Source organism: Netta rufina (assembly GCF_964035555.1).
Source record: "Netta rufina genome assembly, chromosome: 10".
Classification (NCBI taxonomy): domain Eukaryota; kingdom Metazoa; phylum Chordata; class Aves; order Anseriformes; family Anatidae; genus Netta; species Netta rufina.
In genome coordinates this window covers 10212596-10234578 of record NC_140133.1, presented here as the reverse complement: position 1 = coordinate 10234578, position 21983 = coordinate 10212596, and the positions used below count along the sequence as shown (strand labels likewise).

Sequence of the window (21983 nt, the reverse complement as noted above, 5' to 3'; positions counted from 1 at the left end):
TGCCTGCCCCGTGCCACCCGCAGCCACTGCCTCGTGCAGCCCCAGCCATGCGCGTCCCCTGGCTCAGCCAGCCCACGAAAGCCACGGCCCTGGGAGCCAGCCCCGCCTGGCGCTGGATGAAGGCGGCCGGAACGGGGACCTGGGTGGATCCGAGCATCCTCAGCCATGAAGGACGGGCGCAGGGTGCCGGGGGCTGGCCGGGTGCGCGCCGAGGGTCACGCTCGGCTTCCTTGCCCAACAACCTTCCTGGGGCCAAGATCGGTGATCCCAGGAGCACATGGCTGAGGTGATGGCTTTAACCACAGCCCCAGCGGCTCTCCCAAGTGCTGTCACACGGCCTCTCAAGCTAGAAGCCTCCAGGCACTCGTCCTTGCTGGGGACAAAGCCAGCGGGTGCCTCTGGTCCCTGGCGCCAGGCATCACCGTCCGCCCCACCGGTAGGACAGGCACAGCTCCCGGCCTCCCCCTCGCCTCGGAGGCCGCCACCACCATGCACACGCTGTCCTGTGGCTGGGCACAACAACAACAAGGAATAATTGGTTAATGTGATTTCAAAACATGATTTGCAATTATAACTCGCCAGAGAGCGTTCAATGGCCCCACACACCGGGAGAGTGTTTTTCTCCTTCGTTTGTTCCTGGAAACTCTAAACCAATTAACTTTACAGAAGCCAGGAGCAGAACGCGGCTCCCCGGACCTGGCAGGGTGGGTTTATCGCTGCTCGATCACCTGCCTCCCCAGTGCGTCCCGCGGCACTGCGACGAGGGACACTGGGACAAGGGGACGGGGCAGTGGCCACCCGGTCCAGGCCGCTGCGTGCCAGCTCTGCTGGGATGCCCTGCCCGGGGGATGCCCGAATCCCAGGAGGGGGGGACGAGCAGCGTGCCGGGGCTTGGGCAGCACCCCTCCTGCACCCCTGTGTGCCACCCTGCCCCAGGCAGCCCTGCCACTGCTCCCGGTGCCCCGAGGACCCTCGGGGAATTCCTGGTGAAGCTGCCCCCGGTTCTGTGCCCAGCACCGCTCCGCCCGGCCGGGGGTTCCCTGCCCATCCCCGTGGGACACCCGCACGCGTCCCCAAGCGCAGCTGGTGCAGGCACGGGACACGAGGCCCTGGGGACACCCAGTTAATATTTAGCGGGGCGGGAGGGGGCGATGTGTGGGGCAGCGGGGGATGCGTGGGGCAGCCGTGGGGTGCGCATCGCCCCCTCTCCCCGCTGGGCTGCGGGGGGGGGGCCTCCCGCTCCCTCCCCCTCCTGCCGTTGGCTGCGGGCACCGGCCTTGACCCGCGCCCCCGGGCGGCCCCGCGGCCCCCCCGGGAACCGAGCAAACAGGGGGGCCGGGGGCGGTGGGGTAAGGCCGGGGGTAAGGGGGCCGTGGGAAGCGGGGACGCACCGGGGACGCGGCGGGGGCGCGGCGGGGGCCGAGGCTCCGGGCAGGGGCCGCGCCCCCAGCCCCCCGCCCCCGCCGCCTCCCGGTGGGGCCCGGCTGCCCCCTGGTGGCCGCCGGGGGGTCGGGGGCTCCCCCGGGCCCGCCCGTGGCTCCCTCGCCCCGGCTCCCCCCCGGCGCTGCGCTGCGCCCCCGTGTGCCGGCAGGGCGCGGGGCTGGCCGGGGACCAGCAGGGCTGCGGGGCCCGGCTCCGTTCCTCCCGGTGAAGCCTCCGGGCTCCTGCCTCCAGCCTGCCCGGGTCCCCCTGGATCGCAGCAGCAGCCCCCGGTGCCTCCGCCGCTCCTCCCAGCCCGCTGCCCTCTGCGAGCAGCGCTCTGCTCCGCGGTCTGCGTGGTGGGTGACGGGGTGAGGAGGCACTGGACGTGGCACCTGCTGCTGCTGCTGCCCGTCTCCATCCCCGGTGGGTCCCAGGTTGCTGCCTGAGACCTCTCATGTGTCCACCCGGCACCCATAGGGTGGCCCCGGCCTGTGCCCTACAGATGCTCCACGGCCACCCAAGCGGTCCCGCACCCTCACCCGGGGGTGCCAGGGGCCCGAGGCCATCGAGATGCTCATGGGCTGTCGGGACACAGGCGGTGACATTTCCCAGCCGCTGCGGTCAAGGGACCGGGGCCAGCCTGGCCGCCGGGACCGGGTGCTCCCGTGCCCCCTGGGTCCCGATGGACGTCTCCGGGTGGGGAGGACACAGCGCCCTTTGTTGCTGCCGGTCCCGACAGCAGGGACCGGGCTCCGCGTCCCTCCCTCCACCCCCGCCCTTGGGACTGGCACCCGTCAGCGATTTGGGGTTTAAAGAGCGGGCAGCAGCCACTGCCCCAGCCCAAAGCACCCCGGGCGAGGAGGCGGAGGTGAGACAAGGGCTATGGGGCTGCGCCGGGGGCCGGGGGGGCTGGGTCCTTTGGCAGTCTCTACGAGCACCGCTGTTCTGGGGGGGCTTCAGAGCACCCCTGGGTGCTGGCTTGGGGACAGAGGCTCAGCCCTAAACCGGGGCAAGCCCGAGCAGCGGTGGGGCACCGGGCCGGGACAAGGCCCCGTTGTGCCGCCGCGGCCACGGCCGTGACCATCAATGGCCGCTTTATGCGCGGTGGCCGCCCGGCCCAGCCGTCCCCGCCGCAGCGGCGCTGTGCGAGTCCCCTGGGGAGCCGCCCGGTCCCACAGGGACAAGGTGGCCACGGCCGGGCCTGGGGTGGGGGACGAGCAAGCAGGTAGTGAGGGGCTGACGTTAGCCTGGGGCTGCGGGGGTGGGTAAAGGGCCCGTGCGTGTCCCCGGCTGAGCGTGGGGGCTCGGTGGGTCGGGACCCAAATTTCTTTCCTCTGTGCCATGTGGGGGGGGTCACATTGGCACCACCCGTCCCAGGGCTCGCCCAGCAGCCCCCACAGAGGGGCAGCTCGGTGGTGATGCCCCAAAGCCCCCCATGGCCCTGCTCGGCCCAGCACAGAGGGGGCTGTTACAGTGGGATTAGCTGGCGCAGACGGGGCTGCCACCTAATCCCGGCAGGAATGTGCGGGGGCCCCGCTTGCTGCATTGGCTCTGGGGTGAGGGACAGCGCCGGGGGCTCCATCCCGACCCTGGCACAGCCCCCCACAGCTGCAGGGCCACGGCTGCATCCCGGTGCCAGTTAAGGCTCGCACCAAGGTGCCCGGAGCCAGCTTTGGGATGGTGGGGGAAGGAGGTGGAGAGATGGCAGCAGGGAGTGCCACCTGCCCTCGCTGTATGCCAGATGAGCTCCAAACCCACCTCTGCTGTGCCACCACGAGGCATTAGGGGTTTGGGGTGCCCGGTGTTGGGGTGCAGGTGGGTGAGAGGGGGCCTCTCCTGCCTCCATGCGCTCCCCCTGGCCAAGCGGTGCCGCAGGGACAGCAGCACCTGGCTGCCCCACTGCACAAAGCCCATCTTTTGCTCCTGTCCCCCCCGGGTGGGGGGCTCTGGATGGGTGCCCCCACAAGCATGGGGGGACTCCGGCTGGGGCTGGCACGTCCCCACGCTGACGGCAAGGCCGACGGTGGCCGTCCTTTGGGGAGGCCCCCTGGCGCTGCGCAGACAAAGCCCATTGCTGGGGTCTGGCTGGGAACAGGAGACAAAACGCGGGCTGAAAAGCAGCGTGGTGGAAAATTGATGAGTTCCCTGCTTCGCTAGGGATGGGGAGGAGCGGGGGGGTGAGGCCGCACAGCTCCCTGGGACACGCCGGGCCGTGGGGACGGTCTCCCTGGCCCACACAACCCCGCAGACAAAATCTGTGCGACCCCGGCCGTCTCTCAGGGCACGCATGGGGCTGGCTCCCAGCTTTGCCCCCCCCGGCAGGGCCAGCACCCTGTCCCCAGGGGTCCTCCCAGCATCGCCGGGCACACTTCCAGGGTCACTTGGGACACGGGACCGTGCCCATCCTGGAGCTGGAGGAGGCCTCTCCCGTGTCCTCCTGGGCTGTCTGGGAGCCCCTCTCCTCATCACCCCGCCGCAGGGAGCTGCTGTGGAGCAGGGGGGGGCTGGTGGCAACGTGGCGCACCCCCCCCCCCCCTCCACAACTGCCCGGCCCTGGCAGCTCCGGCGCTGTTTTTCCGGGACGGAGCCACGGCCCTTGTGACGCCTGATGGCTTCTGCAGGCGGAGTCGCTGCTGGCAGGGCCCTGCAGCGCTGCGGGGCTCAGGCCGTGCTGGCACTGGCCACCCTCAGGCCACCTCGCCACGTCCCCGCTGGCCCTCGTGGTGCTGGGAGCCCTCCCGGCCCCCGGGGAGGGGTGACATCCCCCTGCCATTGCCCCCTGTGCCCCATCCTGCTCCTGGTTGGGAGCAGAGGTGGTGGGGGGCTCTGGACCCACGTTCCTGCTGCCACGGCCAGCTCTAGGACGCCGTGCAGCAAGGCAGGAGGCGATGGCAGGGCCAGCAGGCACGGGCCCCCCCACGGTGCTTTCCCTTGGCTGGAGCCACCCTCTGCCCAGCCCAAAGTCCCGCAGCGCCTCACGGCCCGGGCAAAGTCTTGCGGAGAAGCAAAGCTCTCCGCAGCCATCCGAGCCGGGGAGGGGGGTACGAGGCTGGGGGTGTGGGGGTGGCCCCTAAGGGCAGCCCAGTCCCCGTGTCCCTCCCCGGCCCTCCTTGCGGGCCGAGGCGCGCGTGGCCCCGCTGCCGGCACCTCTCAGCACTTGCTATTCTTGGCAGCGCCGGCTGGAAAATGGAAGGCAGCGGAGGAATTTTGTTTGCTGCAGCCTGGGCGCGGGCCAGACATCTGGGCTGCAGCTGAGCGGGGCCCCCCCGTGGGTCCTGGGTCCCCCCTCCTTGCCCGTAGCCACCCCCGTGGGTGCGCTGAGCGCGGCGGTGCTCAGCTCAGCGGTGTTGGCGGCGGTGGCACCACGGGGTGGTGGCACCGCGGGGCCACCCACGGGCGGGTGCCACGGGCCGTGGCACGGCGTGTGGCTACGTGCGTGGCGTGTGCGTGTGCGACGGGCGTGCCGGGGAGCAGCGTGGAGCTGCGGGCGGAGGCGTGCGCCCCGGGGAGGGGGGGGTCCCCAAAGGGTGTGTGTGTGTTTGGGGGGGGGGGGGGGCGCACGGCGTGCGCATCGTGCGCGGGCAGGTGCTGTGCAGGTGCTTGCGGGTGCGCACGTGTTTGCGCGTGTTTGCACGTGTGTGCCACCCCCCTACACACACACACACACACACACACACACACACACACACACACACGCACACCCCCGGGCCGGGCCGTTCCGGGCCGTTCCGGGCCGCCCCCCGCCCCCGCCCCGCCCCGTCGGGGCCGCCCCACCGCCCTCCGGGTCGGGGCGGGGCCGTGCGGGACCGGGCCGAGCCGCGCCGAGCCCCAGGTGGGTGCCGCCGCCCGGGACGGGACCGGGGAGGGGACCGGGGAAGGGACCGGGGCAGGGGGGGGGCAAGGGCCGAGCCGCCGAGACTCGCCTGGACGGCGGCGGCGGGGCCGGGCTCGGCTCCGCCCGGGGGGAGCAGCCCCGGTGGGGGCCCCTCGGGTCGGTGCCGTGCCGTGCCGTGCCGGGCCGTGCCACCTGCTCGGCCCCGCAGCCAGGCGGAGCCCCCCCCCCCGCCCCGAGGAAGGGCGCAGAGATGGGGAAACTGAGGTACGGGAGGGGGACGCGGTTGTTGCCCCCCCCCTCGGGGCTCGCCCCGTCCCCGCAGGGCAGCTCGGAGCACTCCCGGGGCGCCTGCCTCAGTTTCCCCAGGGTCGGGGCAGGGGGAGCGCTCACGGAGCCCGTTACTTTTGGGGTCTGAGTGCGGGGAGGGAGGGGGGCAGCCGGCCAGCACCCCCCCACCTGCATACCCCAACCCACACCCGGCAAGGGGGTCCCCTCAGCCAGCCCCCCTGCGCTGTGCCGGGCTCGCTGTAGGGCGATGCCCAGGGCACCCTCACCCTCTCCGCGTCCCCACGGTGGCCAAACCAGAGGGGTCCCACCGGGGGCACCGCTGCCAACCATGCATGGAGTGGTGGGGAGACCCCCCGAGGGCCAGCGGGGAGGGGGCTGTAACCCGAGCTGACGTCCCCCCCTCTGCCTCCAGCCGAGGGGCTGCGAGCCAGGCACCAGCCATGAGCAGCCCGCTGCTGCTGCTGCTGCTCCTGCTGCTGCTGCTCCTGCTGCGTGGCCCCGCCGCCGGGCGCCCCCCGCCTGCCACCGCTACCCCCCGCCTCCGGCTGGCCTTCCCGGGTGAGTGCGGGCAACCTGTGGGGTGGGATGGGTGAGGGGACACCCCGCAGCCACCGAGCAGGGACGGTGCAGGTGCAACGGGGGGGCATGGGGACGCTGGGCCCACCGGGAGACCCCGTGTCGTGCTCCCCCCCATCCCGGTTCCCATGCACCGGGGTGCCGGGTCGGGGAGTCACCTCGGTGCCCCCCAGCCGTGGGTACGGGGTCCCAGTGAGCGGCCGTGACAAAGAGCCGTTTGTTCCTGCCGCGAGGGATTAGCTCCGCGGGGCAGAGAAAAGGCCCTTTCTCCCCGCCGCCCGCCGTGCCGAGATGGATGGTGGGCCGCTGCGGGGGCGGCGGAGCCGGGAAAGCCGGTGGGACGGGTCTGGGGGATGGGACCGGGCGGTGAGGGGCCACAGCCCCCTGTCCGGGCACCTCGGAGACGTGGCCGCACCGTGGGGCTGGGATCTCAGCCCTGCTCTGGGCTTGCTTGCACCCGGGATGGGTGTTGGGGTGCCCGGGGAGTTGGGGCACCCCACCACCTCCAGGCGCATCGGTGGGGGCAGCTGCGGGTCCCCCAGGACCCCAAAGTCCTCTGTGGGATGGGATGGGAGCATGCTGAGGGACCCCTGGGTCCCCTCCAGCACAGGGGCTGCAGCGGGCAGGGCTGAGCGGGGTGTCCTGGCCCCGCAGAGCTGCGGGCCCGCCACGGGCTGCGCCTCTTCCAGCTGGAGCGCTCGTGCTGCTACGAGGCCCTGCTGCTGGACGAGGAGCGCGGCCGCCTCTTCGTGGGCGCCAAGAACCACCTGGTGTCGCTGAGCCTGGACAACATCGGCCAGCGGGAGAGGAAGGTAACGGGGCCGGGAGGGTGGCGCAGGGTGGTGCAGGTGCCTCCCGTGACGTGCCACGGGTTTGGTGGCCCTCGTCTGGGTCCTGGGAGCTGCTACCGTTCCCCTCACGCCTGCAGATCTACTGGCCTGCACCGGTGGAGTGGAGGGAAGAGTGCAACTGGGCTGGCAAGGACATCACTGTGAGTGCAGGATGGGGCAGGCGGGGTGCTGGGTGAGGCACCGGTGGAGCAGGGACCTCAGAGCCACCCCCTGTCCCCCCAGGCTGAGTGCATGAACTTTGTGAAGATCCTGCACGCCTACAACCGGACCCACCTGTATGCCTGCGGCACCGGCGCCTTCCACCCCACCTGTGCCTTCGTGGAAGTCGGCCAGCACACGGAGGTGAGCTGCAGCACAGCACGGCACAGCACGGCACGGCACGGCATGGCCCCGGCTGCCGGTGCTGACCCCATTCCCCCAGGACCACGTCTTCAAGCTGGACCCACGGCGCGCTGAGGATGGCAAGGGAAAGAGCCCCTATGACCCCCGGCACACGGCCGCCTCTGTTCTCGTGGGTAGGAGGGGAGCGAGGGAGGAGCTGGGGCTGTCGCGGCAGTCAGCGGGAGAGGGCTCCCGGTGACGCTTCCCTTGATGCCTGCCAGGTGAGGAGCTCTACTCCGGGGTGGCCACCGATCTGATGGGGCGCGACTTCACCATCTTCCGCAGCCTGGGTCCGCGCCCGTCCGTCCGTACCGAGCAGCACGACTCCCGCTGGCTCAATGGTCAGTGCAGGGCACCCAGGGCAGGAGGGCTCGGGCACCCTGCTGGATGCAGCCGTCCGGGTGACGAGCTCACCGGGCTCCGCTGTGCCTGTCCTCTATCCTCCCATGGGGCCTGACGGGGTGGGAGCGCTGCCCACGGCTCTCCGGGGGTCCCTGTGCCTGCCGGGTGCCTGCGGGCTCTGCATGTGGCACCTCTCTGCCCCCAGAGCCCAAGTTCGTGGACGTTTTTTGGGTGCCTGAGAGCGAGAACCCCGACGACGACAAAATCTACTTCTTCTTCCGTGAGACGGCGGTGGAGCGGCAGCAGGGGCTGGGCAAGACCAGCTTCACCCGCATCGGCCAGATCTGCAGGGTGGGTGCAGGCAGGGGCAGGGGTGCCCGGGGTATGGGCACCACCGCTCACCCACCGGCTGCCCCTCGCCCCGCAGAACGACGTGGGCGGGCAGAGGAGCCTGGTGAACAAGTGGACGACGTTCCTGAAGGCCCGGCTGGTCTGTGCCGTGCCGGGTGCCGACGGTGCTGACACGTACTTCGACGAGCTCCGTGAGTGCTCGCCGGGGTGGCCGGCATAGAGGCGCCGTTGCGCCCTGCAGGGCCAGGGTGGCCACGCTGACGCTGTCCCTTCTGCCTGCCCACAGGGGACGTCTTCCTGCTGCAGACAAGGGACAAGCGCAACCCCTTGGTCTACGCGGTCTTCTCCACCTCCAGGTAAAGCTGATCTCCCTCCACACGTGCCCCAGGCGCACTCGCCCCTCACGTCGCCCTGTCTCTCTCCTGCCAGCTCCGTCTTCCAGGGCTCGGCCGTCTGTGTCTACACCATGGCTGACATCCGCCGGGCTTTCCTGGGGCCCTTTGCGCACAAGGAGGGCCCCAATTACCAGTGGGTGCCGTACCAGGCTCGTGTGCCCTACCCCCGGCCAGGCATGGTACGTGGCAGGGCGGGTGGCACCCAGTCAGCCCCGGGGCGTGGGGAGGGGGCTGGATGTGGGGAGTGGGGACCCTGCTCACCCAGCGCTGCCTCCTGCAGTGCCCCAGCAAAACCTTCGGCACCTTCAGCTCCACCAAGGACTTCCCGGATGAGGTGATCCAGTTTGCCCGGCACCACCCACTCATGTACAACCCGGTGCTGCCCCACGGCCAGCGGCCCCTCTTCCTGCAAGCCGGCGTGCCCTACACCTTCACCCGCATCGCCGTTGACCGCGTCTCTGCCGCTGATGGCCACTACGACGTCCTCTTCATTGGCACAGGCACGTGCTGCCCTGGGCCAAGGGGTGAGAGCTGCGGCTGCGGGGCCATGCCCGGGACCTCCGCCTCACCACCCTCCCCACAGATGTCGGCACCGTGCTGAAGGTGGTCTCAGTGCCCCAGGAGAGGTGGCACGGCATGGAGGAGCTGCTGCTGGAGGAGCTGCAGGTCTTCCAGGTGAGGGGCAGCCGCCTGCCTTCATCCCATCGCTGGGGGTGGCAGCTGGGGGCTCCACACCCCCCAGTGAGCCCCCAGCTCTCCACAACGCCCACCCTCACTCTCCTGGCAGGATGCGTCCCCCATCATCAGCCTGCAGCTCTCCTCCAAGCGGGTAAGGGGAGCAGACAAAGGGGCTGAAACACTGCTGGCCCCATGGGGAGGGTCCCTGCATCCCCCAGTGGGGTGCTGAGCCCCCTTCTCCCTGCAGCAACAGCTCTATGCCGGCTCGACCACGGCAGTGGCCCAGCTGCCCCTGCACCGCTGCAGTGCCTACGGCAAAGCCTGCGCCGAGTGCTGCCTGGCCAGGGACCCGTACTGCGCCTGGGACGGCACCGCCTGCACCCGCTACGTGCCCAGCACCAAAAGGTAGGCACCGCCTGCCCAAAACCTGGGCAAAGCATGCGCCGTGCCCCTGCAGCTCCCCATCTCCCTCCCTTCCTGTAGGCGCTCCCGCCGGCAGGACGTCCGCAATGGGGACCCCAACCTGCTCTGCTCCGAAGGTGAGGGGGACACCGGTGGGGCCTGGTGGCCCTGCCGGGCTGGGGGCTGACAGAAAGACTCGTCCCGCAGAGCCACGGCGGGGCCGCGTGCCCCAGAGGCAGCTCTACGCCGTGGAGGGTAGCAGCACCTTCCTGGAGTGCGTGCCCCGATCCCTACAAGCCCGCGTGCTCTGGACCTACCAGCACAGCCCCGATGCTCCCCAGCGAGAGGTAGGTGCTGAGGCTTGGAGGTTGGGGGGGGGTCTCCCTACATACCCCTCCGTGCCTTGACCTCCCGCTGGTGCCGCAGGTGCAGCCGGACGAGCGGGTGGTTTGGACGGAGCGGGGGCTGCTCCTGCGCAGCGTCCAGCGCTCCGACGCCGGCCTCTACCTGTGCCGCGCCACCGAGCACGGCTTCACCCAGCCCCTGCTGCGCCTGGCGCTGGAGGTGATCACCACCAGCCGGGCGGCAGCGCCACCAGCCCCGGGCGCCCCCGCGCCCTCCCGCACCCTCTGGTACCGGGACTTCCTCCAGCTGCTGGAGCGGCCCGAGGCGGCCTGCGAGGGGCCGAGGGGCGGCTCACGGGCCCCCCGCACCCAAGCCGGGCCCCCCGCAAGGCCCGGAGAGGAGCTGCGGGCCGCCCGCCGCCGCCGCACCCGGGGAGGGCCGCGGGGTCCCCGCAGCGCTTCCCCCTGGTGACACCGGGCCCGGGCACCGGGCGCTGCCTAGGAGCGGGGACCGGGCCTGGCTCTGCCGCGTGGCGAGAGGGGCTCGCAGTGGCCGTGGGGGGCTCCCGGCCGGGCGCGGGCCCCGCTCTGTTTATGAACAGCTGGTAGCAGCGGGCGCGCACCCGGCCGAGGCGGCCCCGGTATGGCAAAGGGGGCCCCCGGGGGCAAGGGAGCAGCCGCGCTGCAGGGGTCGGAGGGCGCGGCCCGGGCGATGCAGGCGGGGGGCAGGTGGGAGCCACCCCGGTCTTGTACTAATTGAGCTCAATAAAGCAGAGGAGTCAGCACAGGGGCCCCACGAGCGTGCCCCCCGTGTGTGTGTCGTGTCCTCATCCCACCAGGTGGTCCTGGGATCCAGCAGCCCCCCAGCACCTGTGGCACCAGGGCTCTTCCCCCCCCACCTATTTTCACTTCCACAGAATTAAAACCAAAGTGCAGCGTTCTCCACCAGCCCCAGGGAGGTGAACTCGTGCCCACCACCTGTCCCCTCCCTTGCAGGGACGTTGACACCAGCCCTGACTCCGGGCACCACTGTCACCCCCCCACACACTCCTTGTCCTGTCCCCCCCTTCCCAAAGCACCAGCAGCACATGGTCTTTAAAATATTTTATTTCCAGGGAGAAATAAAATGGGATATGATGGGGGGGGGTAAGGGGGGGAACAGCAAAGTGGGCTGGTGCCTGGGGGTGCTCAGGAGGGCTGGCAGCCAGGGTGCTGGGGCCCCGCTCCCCCCCGTAGCCGCAGAAGCAGGTAGATGGTGCTCTTGGGCTGGACATTATAGTGCTCCAGTTTATGGTGGTCCTCCAGATTCCTGGAGTCGTAGGTCAGGCGCTGCTGCTCGACGGGGATACCCTGGCGGCTGTTGATCTTCTTCTTCAGTTGCAAGACGGTGTCAGTGGGCCGCACAGAGTACGTCATGGTCTGGCCCTTGATGTCCTTCACCAAGATGTCCATCTCCTGGGGCTGGGTGTGCAGCAGCACCAGCGTGGTGTCGTAGTAGATGCCGTAGGAGGCCAGGCTCTTGTTGTCGTGCAGGATCAGGGAGGTCCCGGCCGGCTGCTGGGACAGGCGCTGCTGGTACGGGGAGATGCCCCAGCTCTTCCTGATCTCTTCCTTCAGCTGCAAGATGGTGGTGCTGGGGCTGACGGTGATGCGCAGCCTGTTGCCCTGCAGCCCCTTCACCTCCAGCGTCACGGACTTGGCCGGCTGCAGGAGAAACCGTGTGTGAGCAGCAGCAGTGGGACTGGGGGGCCGTGGGGTCGGGGGGGGGGGTGTGGGCAGCCCTACCTGCACGTTCCAGGGCTGGATGCCGGTGAGGCAGGGCATGGAAGCGCAGCACCGGGCAGCTTCCGCAGCCACCAGGTCCCACTGCTTGCCCTGACCCAGGATGCCGGTAGGGTCGGCAGGATCCAGGATGATGGGGCTGCGAATGCAGACGGGGCAGCGCTGTCAGCCCGGCACAGAACCGGGGCTGGGAGCAGCGTGACGGGGCAAGGGTGCGGGTCCTTACCAGGGCATCCGCAGCAGCTGCTTCAGGTGGGTGCCAATCTGCTGATGCTGCAGCGAGTAGTACCTCTCCCAGTAGATGCAGACGTCCCGGTACTGGCAGAGCAGCTTCAGCACGGTGCAGAAGCCCTGAGCCAGGTTGAAGGCTTCGTTGCTGTCTGTGCCCTGCTCCCAGGCATAGATGGTCAACAGCTCCAGGGCGTATTTGGGGGGCAGGTCTGCACCAGGGTACCGTGGCTTCAGCATCTGGGGAGAGACAGGGGTGGGGAGCCAGCAGGTAAGGGGGTCCCGGGCAGGGGGTGGGGGCTGTGTGGGCACGGTGGGGCCAGGCAGCCCCTCACCTGCTTGTACCAGTGCTTGACCAGGCGCAGCAGGTTCTTCAGCTTGGCGGGGCAGCGCTTCACGAACTTCTTCTGTAGCTCAGTGAAGCAGGTGGAGAATTCCCCAGGGCTGCTGTTCACGTTCAGCAGGTCCACATAGACCTGTGGGTCCGGCGGGCCATCCTGCATCACCTGGCCTGTGGGGAGAAAGGGACCTTGACCCCCATCCCGCACCGTGCCCCCTGCCTGCCCCATCCCATCTCATCCCATCCCCTACCCAGGGCATCGTAGGTGGGCAGGATGTCGACTTCGATGGACTCATTGTCGGAGAAGAGCGTGAGGCTGAGGGAACGGCCCTTGTAGCGGGGCGGGCTGATGCTGACGGTGAACGACAGCCTCTGCCTGCACTCTTGGAGCCGATTCTCGATGAATTGAAGGATCTTGGGGTGCTCCTGCCGCTGCTGCAGGTAGTTGGAGAAGCAGCTGAGGAAGATCACCACGTCGGCATCCGAGTTGTTGCGCAGAGCCGTGCCCTTGCCGGCCGAGCCACCCTGCGGGGGGAAAAGGACAGCGGGCGCTCAGCCCCCAACCCCGACACGGGCAGGACGGGGTCCCGGAGGAGGTTTGGGGGTGGCAGCTCGCACCTTGACCGTCTTGAAGACGCGGATTTCGTCCTCGAAGCACTGCTCCTTGAAGAAGTCGCAGATCTGCCGCACCGTGTTCTTCACCGCCGCGGTGAAATCCGTGCTGGGCTGTAGGGTGGCGGCCACCCAGCCGTCCAGCTCCGCGGTGGACACGTCCCACAGCTTCATCTCGGCTCCCGCAGCTCAGCGCCGGTTTCCTCCCGCTCCGGCTTTATATCCCTCTCCCCCGGTCCCCCCCGACTTCTCGACGGCACCGCCCCCGGTTAAGGTAGCTCCGATTTCCCCCCCCCGGTCTCCCCCTGCTGAGCATCCCCCGAGGGGCGCAGAGGGGCCGGGGGCGCTGCGCGGGGCGGTGGCACCGGGGCCGGGTGACCCCGGCGGAGCGGGTGGGACCGGGGGTCCCCGTGCCCCCCCCCAGCCCCTCGGTGCCTTAACAGCAGCCACTCCCGATTTCGCTTTCGGCTCCTCTCCGCTTTCGGTTTCCGTCTCTGACGGCGTCAGCAGCGAGGCTGGAAACGAAACTGCGAGGGGGGGGTGCGGGGAAAAACGGGGAGGGGGAAACCGAAACTGGGGACGGGGTCAGGGACAGGGCTGGGATGGGGTGGGGTGGGGATGAGACAGCGGGGGGAGCAAGGAGGGGATGGGAAAAAGAACGGGACAGAGCGGGGACAGGGATGGGAAATAGAGGGAGGTGAGGAGGGGATGAGAATAGGGCCAGAGCTGGGACGGGGATGGGGACAGGAATAGGATGGAGATGGGGTGGGATGGGGCGCTGAGGGAGACAAAGATAGGAAGAGGATAGGGTCAGAGCTGGGGCAGAGGATCACAGAGTCACAGAATTATTACATTCGGAAAAGACCTCTGAGATCATCTGGTGCAACTGTCTGGGATCTGGGGACAGCTGGGGACAAGTGTGGGCACAGACAGGGCAGGGATGGGGACAGGAATAGGATGGAGATGGGGCAGGGACGGAGACTGAAATGGGGCAGGGATGGGGCACTGGGGGACATGAGGATGGGATGGGGATAGGGTCAGAGCTGGGACAGAGCTGGGAGCAGGGATGAGGTGCCTCCTCTGGCAGCCCCTTCCCCACATCTCTCACCGGTGTGCCGCGGCCCTGAGCGTCTGCTGCTGCATCGCTGCTCGCCATCTGCCCCCCGCCCCACGCCAGGAACCTCCTTTGGGGTAGCCAAGCCTTGGCTACCGAGAGCAGCGAGCACCGAGCCCAGGCAGAGCGAGCGGTGGAAGCAGCGCCGTGTCCGCCCAGATGTCCCGTGCTTCATCGAGGTGCTGCCCCCAGCACCGCCGGCTTCCCCGCGCCCCGCTCGGAGCCAGGACAGTGGTGGCTGATGCCTGGGTCGTGGCTGATGCCCAGGTCGTGGCTGATGCCCCTCTGCTCACCCAGAGCGGGGAGCCCCAAGAGGAGACCGTCCCCTTTGGCCTGCAGTGCCTGTACCCACACAGCTGGGCACGCCAGCGGGCGTACCGAGCCTTCAGACAGGTTCTGGGCTCCAGCATCTGCCACCACCTCCAGCTAGGGGCTGGCAGCCTCACCAGGGGCACGGGGACGGGCCTGGAAAGGTTGATGGGCTCTCCTCCCGCTGAATAACGAGCTGCTATGGGAGATCTGCAGCCCACAGGGGGCTGCCCCTTCCTTTATTTTTTTTAACCAAAGAAAGGATAAAAGGAGAGCCGAGGCGGGGAGCTGGTGGTGTGCTGCTGCGTGCCTCCTCCGTGCCGGGGCCGGCGGACCGCTCCGGCCCCTTGTCATGCCGGGTGCTCTACGTGGCAGAGTCCTTTTGTGGGACACAAGTGCCGGGTGGGTGGCACGGGGACCCCAGTGCTGCCTGTGCCTCCCGGGGTCAGACTGGTGCCGCTCCCCAGGCACTGCTGTGGCTGGGCTGGGCTGGGGCCGTGCCTGCCGTCAGCACCGGCCACCCCGGGAATGTGGTTACGGTGGCAATTTTCTAAGACTTGATTAGAGGAGGTCATCGATGGCAGGGCGCCTTCTGTGCCTGGCGGAGGAAGGGCTGGGGCAGGTGCCCGTCCTTGCAGGCCCTTCCCTTTCCCCGACGGCGCACGGCAGGGGCAGGCTGGCCCCCGTGTGCCCTGGGGGTGACGCTGCCAGGGAGGAGCGGGACGGGGCGATAAATGTTGGGGCTCCTCCTCTGCTGGGGCGGCTCAGCGGCGCTCGGCGCTGGCGTTGAGGCGAGCCCAGAGCTGCCTGCTGGTGGCCCGCAGCTGGCGCATGGTGTCCTCCTGGCTCTCCAGCCACTGGGCCAGCGCCTGCACTGACTGGCTCTGCAGCACTGCAGGGGAGGACGGGGGGACGCTGGGGACGGGCCACCGGCCGTCCCCAAGCCCCCGGCACCGCGTGGCACCGTGTCCGCCTCCCCCTGCCCTGCCCGGTCCCACGTACCGCTCAGGTAGATGGCCATCGTGGCCAGGACCAGGCTGGCCAGTGCCAGGAGGCCCAGGAGGGCGAGGAAGAGGGGGCGGCCGGGGCAAGGGCAGGTGGTGGTGGGCGGCACGGGGCGCAGCGTGGGCAGGCGTGGGGGGCTGTGGGGCAGGCGGTGCGGCCGGGCGCTGGATGGAGCCGGGCCGTTCCCTGCAGCGGAGCGGAGAAGAGCAGGGTCAGCGCCTGGCCCCGCTCCCCCCAGGGTTTAGCAGCCGTGCCCTGGTGTCCGCTGCCCCGCTCTCACCTTCGCTGCCCTTGTGCCCGGCCGAGGCCCAGTGCAGGTCGCTGATGGACTCCACGGGGCGCAGGCTGATGGCTCCGGGATCAGCCCCCTCGGGGTCAGCAGGCTCTGGCGGCGCAGCGCCCTCCGCCCTGCCCGCGCCGTCTGCCAGGAGCAGAGGAAGGGGTGAACGCAGCTTGGGCACCCCCGTGGGGACCAGAAGCCCCCCACCTGCCCACGTCCCCTTCTGGGGGTGATGCTGATGGGTGCCAACCCAGCAATCTCTTGGCATGGAGCTGCCGCAGACAGGACAGGGCCAGGCGAGCTGGCCGTCCCCTCGTCCGCCGCACGCTGTCATCGGAGCAGTTAGTGGGAGCCTGGTGGCCACGGTCCCAGAGCCTGTTAGTGGGGTTGGCGCCTGCCCAGGGCCAGGAATGTGCTCCTGCCCCCTCCGGCTCCCTGTGGGCACAGGCAGCCCCGTGCCAGGCTGCCGCCAGGGCTGGCTGTCCCCGCAGGCACTGTGCCCGAGCGCTCGGGTGCTGCTTGGGGATGCACAGCTGGAGGCGTGGGGACGGGGACCTGCTGCCCCGCGCTGTGCTGCTGCGTCCCCGAGGATGGCAAGGGGGCTTGGGGAGCACGCAGGGTTCCAGCTGGGTCAGCGCTGTCCCAGGAAGCAGTTGGGGACGAGGGAAGGGGGATTTTAGAGGTGTTGGCGTGGTTTGGAGCAGGGGGCAGGGCTGGGGGGCTGTGCCTGTGGCCAAGCACGGTAGGGCAGCCCCGTGCCCACTCCTGGGGTGCGTGGTGGCTGTGGGGGCCTCCAGCAGCACTGGTGCATGGCAGGGCTGTGCCCCCTGGGGCCGGGTGCTCCTAGCCACCCCCAAAGCACCCTGCAGGCACCGTGGGTCCCTGCCCTTTGCTGCGGGCTGCTCCTGGGAACCCGGTGCCCCCACGCCTGCAGCTGGCTGGGTGCTGGACCAGCTCCTGCCCCCCGCAGCCCCCTGCACCCCTCCTGCCCTTCCCTGGGCTGGCATCTCTGCCCACGGGGAGAGCTTGGCTGCTGTCTCCAACCCGCAGGGTTCCCCCGGGTGCCAGTGTCCCCGCCGGCCCCTCGCCTGTCCCCAGCCTACCTTCGGCAGCCTCCCTGGGCATGGCTCCCCTGCCCCGCTCCCCTGGGCCAGCGAGGCGGTCTGGGGCCCCCGGGAGCCGGGCACCGGGCTCCTGGTGCGCCAACTGCTCCGCTTAAAATAGGATGGCACGAAATGTGTTTGGGGGGCTAAAAATAGCCCTGGGGAGGGGGGCCTGGCGGCTGCATCAGGGCTGCAGGCAGCATGGAGCCAGCACGGCAGAGGGAAAACTGGCTCCCCCCCGTGCTCCCTTATCCCCCGGGGCGCAGCTGGGACAGGGAAACTGAGGCAGAGCTGGGTTCATGCTCAGCCCCGCTGGGGGCTCTGCCCCGTGGCGCACCCAGCCTGGGGGCACCGCGGACCCCCTCCAGCTTTGCCCACCAGGACCATGCCAGCTGCGCTGCGCCAATTTATTGAACTTCACAAGGCCACGGGGACGCGCCAGGCTGCTCGAGCGGCGGCGGTCCCCGCTCACCACCCCCAGACGCCCCGCGGCAGGCAGGTGTCGGGGGGCTGGAGACCCTCACGGTGCCCGTAGAGGCTGTGGGTGCGGGTGGGCGCCGGGCAGGCAGCAGGATCGGGCCGTTCCCGCTGGGCACAGCCCCGGCCGGCCCAGCCGCGGTAGCAGTGGCAGCGGAAGGGCAGCCAGGGGCTCGCGGCGAGGTGCAGGAGGCTGCCCAGGTCCTGGGGCTGCCGGCGCACGCAGCGCCCGTGGCCGTGGCACCGCTGGAGGCTGCACGCCCGCGCTGCCGCCGTCACGTCGGCCACGTAGGGACCCAGGGTGGACACGAGGTAGCGGCGTAAACTGGCACAGCTCTCCTGGAGGAGAAGGGGAGGCTGCCGTGAGGACCAGCCCTGGGGGGCAGCCTGGGGTCCCCGCAGCCTCCCCTCCTCTCCCGAGCCTGCCCCGCTCCCGAGCTGCTTCCTGAGCTGGTCCCAGCCCGTACTCACCGCCGAGCGGGAGTAAGACATGTCCCCCCACAGCACGACTCCAGCTGCCCCCAGGGCCGCGCTCTCCCCGATCGTGTGCTCCAGATCGGCCTGCGAGGGCGGGCAGAGATATGGCCGGGGGGCACAACACGCACGTGCCCCAACACCGATCGGTGCCCCCGGCCCTCCCCAGCCCTTACCGGCTCCAGGAAATGGGGCGACCGGCGGTAGGAGAGCCGCGAGTAGGCCACCACGGGCAGGCGGCCGGCGGCCCCGCGGGCGGCCAGGCGCAGGGCCTCGCGCAGCCGGTGGTGCACGTAGCGGCGGCGCAGGGCGGGCGGCAGCGCCAGCGGCAGGTAGATGCTGGGGTAGAGGGCGGCCGAGGCGGCCCAGAGCCAGCCCAGCCGGTTGTTGCGCCGCGCCTCGGCCGGCCTGCAGCGCCCGGTGTAGTTGGCCACCTTGGCCCAGTTGCCGTTGAAGCAGTCGGGGAAGCGGTAGAAGCCCCAAAGCCCCCCCGGGCACAGGCTCCTGCCCAGCAGCAGCGTCTGCTCCATCAGGGTCTGCGCCGCCCGCTCGAACGCCCGCCGGGCCAGCCGGGGTCCCCGGTGCCGTTCGCGCGCCCACTGCTCCGAGGCCACCCGGTAGATGCGTTTGGCCCCCCAGTTCTGGGCCCAGAGGGGCCTCCACTCCTCCCAGTCCACCACGGCCAGGCCCCTGAAGGCAGGCTGGAGGAGCAGGCGGATTTCCTCCGCCGCCCGGGCGAGATGGGCACGGAGGGGCACCCGCTGGGGAATGCCCCCGTTGTGGACGACACCCCCGGGGGAGATGTAGGGGTAGAGCCCGAACTTGTTCTTGTAGAAGATGGTGATGTTCTGGCCGGCGAAGTGGCCGCCCCGGTTCTCCACGATGCCGTAGTCAGCCAGGGGCAGCCCCACGCCGAAGCGGTGCTGGCAGCGCCCCGTGGGGATGTTCCAGACCACGGCGAAGGGCTGCCCGCCCGCCAGGGGTGCGGGCGCCGGGCCCTTCCCATCTGCTGCCCCCAGTGCCAGGCAGACCCACAGCGCCAGCACTGGCCCCATGCCCGTGGGGCGCTGCCTGCGGGGAGAGAGCAGCGGGGTAGGCGGCATGCAGGGCTGCCCACCCCAAAATCCCACTTTTCCTCGCCCATCTCCCATCCCATCCCTCTGCCAGCCGTGGAGCCCACCCCCAGCACCCCCACGGCGAACCCCATGTGCTCAGACTGGGTGCGAAGACCCCCCCATCCCCACCCCAGGGGCAGACAGGGGGGTCCGGAGGCAGCCCGTAAGAACAGCAGCCAGGCAGCGGGGGGGCACCTGCCTCCGCCCGCCCTTGGTTTTTAATCAGCGGCGTGCAGCCCCCCGCCCTCAGATGTCCTTCTTCATCCAGAAGACGGGCAGCCCCCTGGCGTCGCGGTGTGGGGTCTCCAGGAGGCTCTGCCCGCAGCTCTCTGCCTGGGCTCCCCCCGCCCGGGCTGGGGGCGGCAGAGGGGGCGGCGGGGGCGCAGCGGAAGGAGGAGGCAGAGGGGGTCGGGGGGCTGCGGGTCCACCCGGGGAGGCTGCGGCGGGGCCGGCGAACGCCCGCAGCACCTCGACGGGCATGGAGGGGCTGAGGAAGGGCACGCTCTGCACCGGCTCGGCCAGGGTGAAACCCAGGCGGGCGTAGAAGTGCTGCTTGTCGTGGGTGCTGAGGTGCAGGCGGTGGAAGCCGCGGGCGCGGGCGTAGCTCTCGGCGGCCTCCATCAGCCGCCGCCCGTAGCCGCAGCCCCGCAGCACCCGGGCCACCACCACGCTCTCCACGAAGAGGCCGTGGGGCTGGCCGGCCACCCGGGACAGCCGGACGTGTCCCACCAGCGGGCACGGATCCCCCGCTGGGGTTTTGGGCTCGGCGGAGCCCGGGGTCCGCAGCAGCACCAGGCAGGTGGGGAAGGCGTCGGAGGAGCGGCGCAGCGCGTGGAGCCGCAGCGCCCGGCTCTTGCCCCACTCGTCGGCCAGCAGCTCGGCGCACGCCTCCAGCAGCTCCGGCCGCCGGTGCAGGGGGACGAGGCTGAGCTCCTCCGGCACCGAGCCCATCCTTCCAGCTGCCGGGACAGCGAGCGGGGGCTGCTCAGCCACCGATACCGGGGGCTGCGAGGGGGGGCTCGGCGGTGCCCCGCGTCGTGCCAGCCCCATTGACCGAGCCGTGCCGTGCCGTGCCGTACCGAGCCGTGCCGTGCCCGGGGCAGGGGCTGGGGTCCCGGTAGCCGCCCCCCCGTTGCGCAGCCGAAGCCACCGGCAAGAGGAACCTCGCTGCCAACCGCCCGGCCGCGTTGCACAAGCCTCCCTTGGCGGAGCGGGGGGTGGCGGGGGAGGGAACGGGGGCTGCAGCTCCGCTCCCCGCCGCCCCCCGCTGCACCGCCCGGCCCGGCACGGCTCGGTACGGCCCGGCACGGGGCACACACCGGTTCCCCGGGAGCCGCCGGCCCGCCCGAGCTCCCGGTGAGCCCCGGCCGAGCCCCCCCGGTGGCGCCTTCCCGCTGCCCCCCCCCCTCCCGCTGCGTGGTCCCGGGGCGGGGAGGAGCCGCCCCCTCCCAGCCCCACCCCCCCCCGCCGCTCACCCGCCGCCGCCGCCGCCGCCACCGGCCCCGCGCCCTCGGTTCCCGCGCGGCTTCGGCTCCGGGGCCACGCCCCCAGCACAGGCCACGCCCCCTCCCTGTCCAGGCCACGCCCCCTCCCCTCCGTCCCGCCATCACAGCGCGCCCCGGCGGCCGGAGCGCGCGGTGACGTCATGGCGGGGCGGGGTGGGCCGCCCGAAATGGCGGCCGGGTCAGAACCCTGGGGCTCCTGTTTAGGGTACGGGGCCCAAGCTGTAGGGCCTAAAGCGTCCCTCCAGGGGCCAAACACCCGTTTGTAATGCTTAAAGATTCATTCTAGGATCCAGCCCCCTTATTTGAGAACTCATAAGCCCCGTTTATAGGGGTTAAAACCATCATTTTAAGGTCCAAACGATCAATTTCAGGGCATAAGCCCCATTTCAGGCTCCAAGGCATCATTTGAATACCCCAAAGCCTTATTTTGAGGCACAGAACCTAATTTTTAGGGCCCAGGGCTTCCATTTGGGATACAATGCCTTTTCCATTTGAGATACAATGCCTTAGGGTTAGTGTTTGATGTTATGTTCAGCTTTAATGTTAGGGCTGTGGTTAGGGTTAGGGTTAGTGCTATGGTTAGGGGTTATGGATGGGTTTATGGTTAAGGTTAGGGATTGCTGTTAGGGTTTAGCATTAGAGTTACAATAAGGATTAGGGTTAGGGGACTGAATTAAATTCAGGTTTAGACTTGGGATGTAAGATTAGGGGGAAGGATTAGGGTTAATGCTTCAGTTAGGGTCTAGGGTTAGGATTAGTTACATTCAGTGTTACAGTTAGGGTTAAGGGAGTGGGTTAGGGTTAGGGTTAGCTTTAAGGTTAGGTTAAGGATCAAAATTTAGTTTTCCAGCTAAGGCTATCGGTTAGGTTTAGGGTTATGGTTTAGTTTATTTTTAAGGTTAGGATTAAGGGTTAAGTTTGGTGGTTAGCTGTTATGGTTTGGGGTATCCACATTCATTAGGGTTAGGGTTATGTTTATGGCTTTGTTTAGCTTTAGGGTTAGGCATTAGGTTTTGTGCTTAGGTTTAGGTTTAGGGTCATGTTTGGGGTTTAGGGTTAGGGTTGGCATTTAGTGTTAGGTTTATCTTTAGGGTCAGGGGTTAGGTTTAATGGATAGGTGTTAGGGTTAGGGTTATCCTTGAGGGCTAGTGCTTTGGGTTAGGGTTTGAGGTTAGGGTTAGTCTTGGGGCTACGCACCAACATCTTGCGTTGGTGCGTAGGGGTATTGCCAGCACATCAAGGTGATCCTGCCCCTCTGCTCAGCGGTGGTGAGGGCACACCTGGAGAGCTGGGCCCAGTTCTGGGCTCCCCAGGGTACACCACCGCACCGCTGAGTGCTGTGTTTTGAAGGACGGGAATGGTGGTGGTGATCAGTGAGGATGTACTGGATGGGGGGGACCTGAGCACGATGTAAATTGTATGGAATAAGGGGTCAGAGTCTGGAACAGAGTTAATTTTCTTCGTAACAGCTTGAGTAGTGTGAGATTTGGGATTTGTGATGAAAACAGTGTTGATGGTTTAGTTGTTGCTGAGCAGTGCTTACACAGACACGGCCTCTTCCCTGTCCCAAAGCACCCTGCTGGTGCTCGGAGGCCTCCGAGCCCTCACAAAATAGACCCAAGTCGTCCGAATCGAGCTTTAGACTGAAAAACAGAGCTCCAGACCCTGAAGCGAGGCTTTGAGCTCTGTCAATGGGGCTTTGAGCCTTTATCATCGGGTCTTGGACTTAAAAGGACTATTCCGAGCCTGAAATGAGGTTTTGGGTCCTTCAGCT

General features: G+C 68.9%; 5 protein-coding genes across 6 annotated transcripts; 1 reads left to right on the top strand and 4 right to left on the bottom strand.

Moving 5' to 3' along the window:
- Nucleotides 1–47: 47 nt before the first annotated feature.
- SEMA3B (semaphorin 3B) lies at nt 48–10337 on the top strand (the record flags this gene model as incomplete). Its single annotated transcript, XM_084292896.1, has 22 exons — nt 48–261; nt 1675–1845; nt 1925–2118; nt 2162–2290; nt 4044–4177; nt 5958–6103; nt 6776–6933; nt 7050–7112; nt 7195–7314; nt 7394–7487; nt 7575–7694; nt 7901–8046; nt 8123–8237; nt 8333–8402; nt 8476–8620; nt 8722–8941; nt 9025–9116; nt 9229–9270; nt 9367–9524; nt 9603–9658; nt 9729–9868; nt 9948–10337. 22 exons carry the CDS (start codon nt 48–50, stop codon nt 10335–10337), a joined length of 3117 nt encoding a protein of 1038 aa, XP_084149022.1.
- Nucleotides 10338–10954: 617 nt separating this feature from the next.
- Nucleotides 10955–13028, bottom strand: LOC311212879 (2'-5'-oligoadenylate synthase-like protein 2). Its single transcript, XM_084292549.1, has 6 exons — nt 12834–13028; nt 12467–12740; nt 12211–12386; nt 11874–12115; nt 11651–11786; nt 10955–11569 (listed from the first exon to the last, which is right to left on the bottom strand). Exons 1-6 carry the CDS (start codon nt 12999–13001, stop codon nt 11054–11056), a joined length of 1512 nt encoding a protein of 503 aa, XP_084148675.1. The 5' UTR covers nt 13002–13028; the 3' UTR covers nt 10955–11053.
- Nucleotides 13029–14751: 1723 nt separating this feature from the next.
- Nucleotides 14752–16660, bottom strand: LSMEM2 (leucine rich single-pass membrane protein 2; the record flags this gene model as incomplete). Its single annotated transcript, XM_084292990.1, has 4 exons — nt 14752–15142; nt 15253–15441; nt 15536–15676; nt 16639–16660. 4 exons carry the CDS (start codon nt 16658–16660, stop codon nt 15015–15017), a joined length of 480 nt encoding a protein of 159 aa, XP_084149116.1. The 3' UTR covers nt 14752–15014.
- A 371-nt stretch (nt 16661–17031) lies between these two features.
- LOC311212974 (hyaluronidase-3-like) lies at nt 17032–20243 on the bottom strand. Of its 2 annotated transcripts, XM_084292706.1 has the most exons (4): nt 20180–20243; nt 17766–18660; nt 17587–17676; nt 17032–17454 (listed from the first exon to the last, which is right to left on the bottom strand). In XM_084292706.1, exons 2-4 carry the CDS (start codon nt 18642–18644, stop codon nt 17107–17109), a joined length of 1317 nt encoding a protein of 438 aa, XP_084148832.1. In that variant the 5' UTR covers nt 18645–18660; nt 20180–20243; the 3' UTR covers nt 17032–17106. The 2 variants fall into 2 exon arrangements, with proteins under 2 accessions (XP_084148832.1, XP_084148833.1); XM_084292707.1 differs by lacking the exon at nt 17587–17676.
- NAA80 (N-alpha-acetyltransferase 80, NatH catalytic subunit) lies at nt 18875–20097 on the bottom strand. Its single transcript, XM_084292708.1, has one exon. The coding sequence runs from the start codon at nt 19752–19754 to the stop codon at nt 18951–18953; it is 804 nt and encodes a 267-aa protein (XP_084148834.1). The 5' UTR covers nt 19755–20097; the 3' UTR covers nt 18875–18950.
- Nucleotides 20244–21983: the final 1740 nt, after the last annotated feature.

Excerpts from the sequence above, each read along its gene's own strand:
- LOC311212974 (XM_084292706.1), bottom strand. The coding sequence starts at position 18,644 with ATGGGGCCAGTGCTGGCGCTGTGGGTCTGCCTGGCACTGGGGGCAGCA. Across the intron at positions 17,677-17,765 it reads CGCCCCATTTCCTGGAGCCG|GCCGATCTGGAGCACACGAT; the intron begins GTAAGGGCTGGG and ends CCGCCCTCGCAG. Across the intron at positions 17,455-17,586 it reads TGTCTTACTCCCGCTCGGCG|GAGAGCTGTGCCAGTTTACG; the intron begins GTGAGTACGGGC and ends CTTCTCCTCCAG.
- LOC311212879 (XM_084292549.1), bottom strand. The coding sequence starts at position 13,001 with ATGAAGCTGTGGGACGTGTCCACCGCGGAGCTGGACGGCTGGGTGGCC. Across the intron at positions 12,116-12,210 it reads TCAAGCACTGGTACAAGCAG|ATGCTGAAGCCACGGTACCC; the intron begins GTGAGGGGCTGC and ends GTCTCTCCCCAG. Across the intron at positions 11,787-11,873 it reads CAGCTGCTGCGGATGCCCTG|CCCCATCATCCTGGATCCTG; the intron begins GTAAGGACCCGC and ends CTGCATTCGCAG.
- NAA80 (XM_084292708.1), bottom strand. The coding sequence starts at position 19,754 with ATGGGGCTGGCACGACGCGGGGCACCGCCGAGCCCCCCCTCGCAGCCC.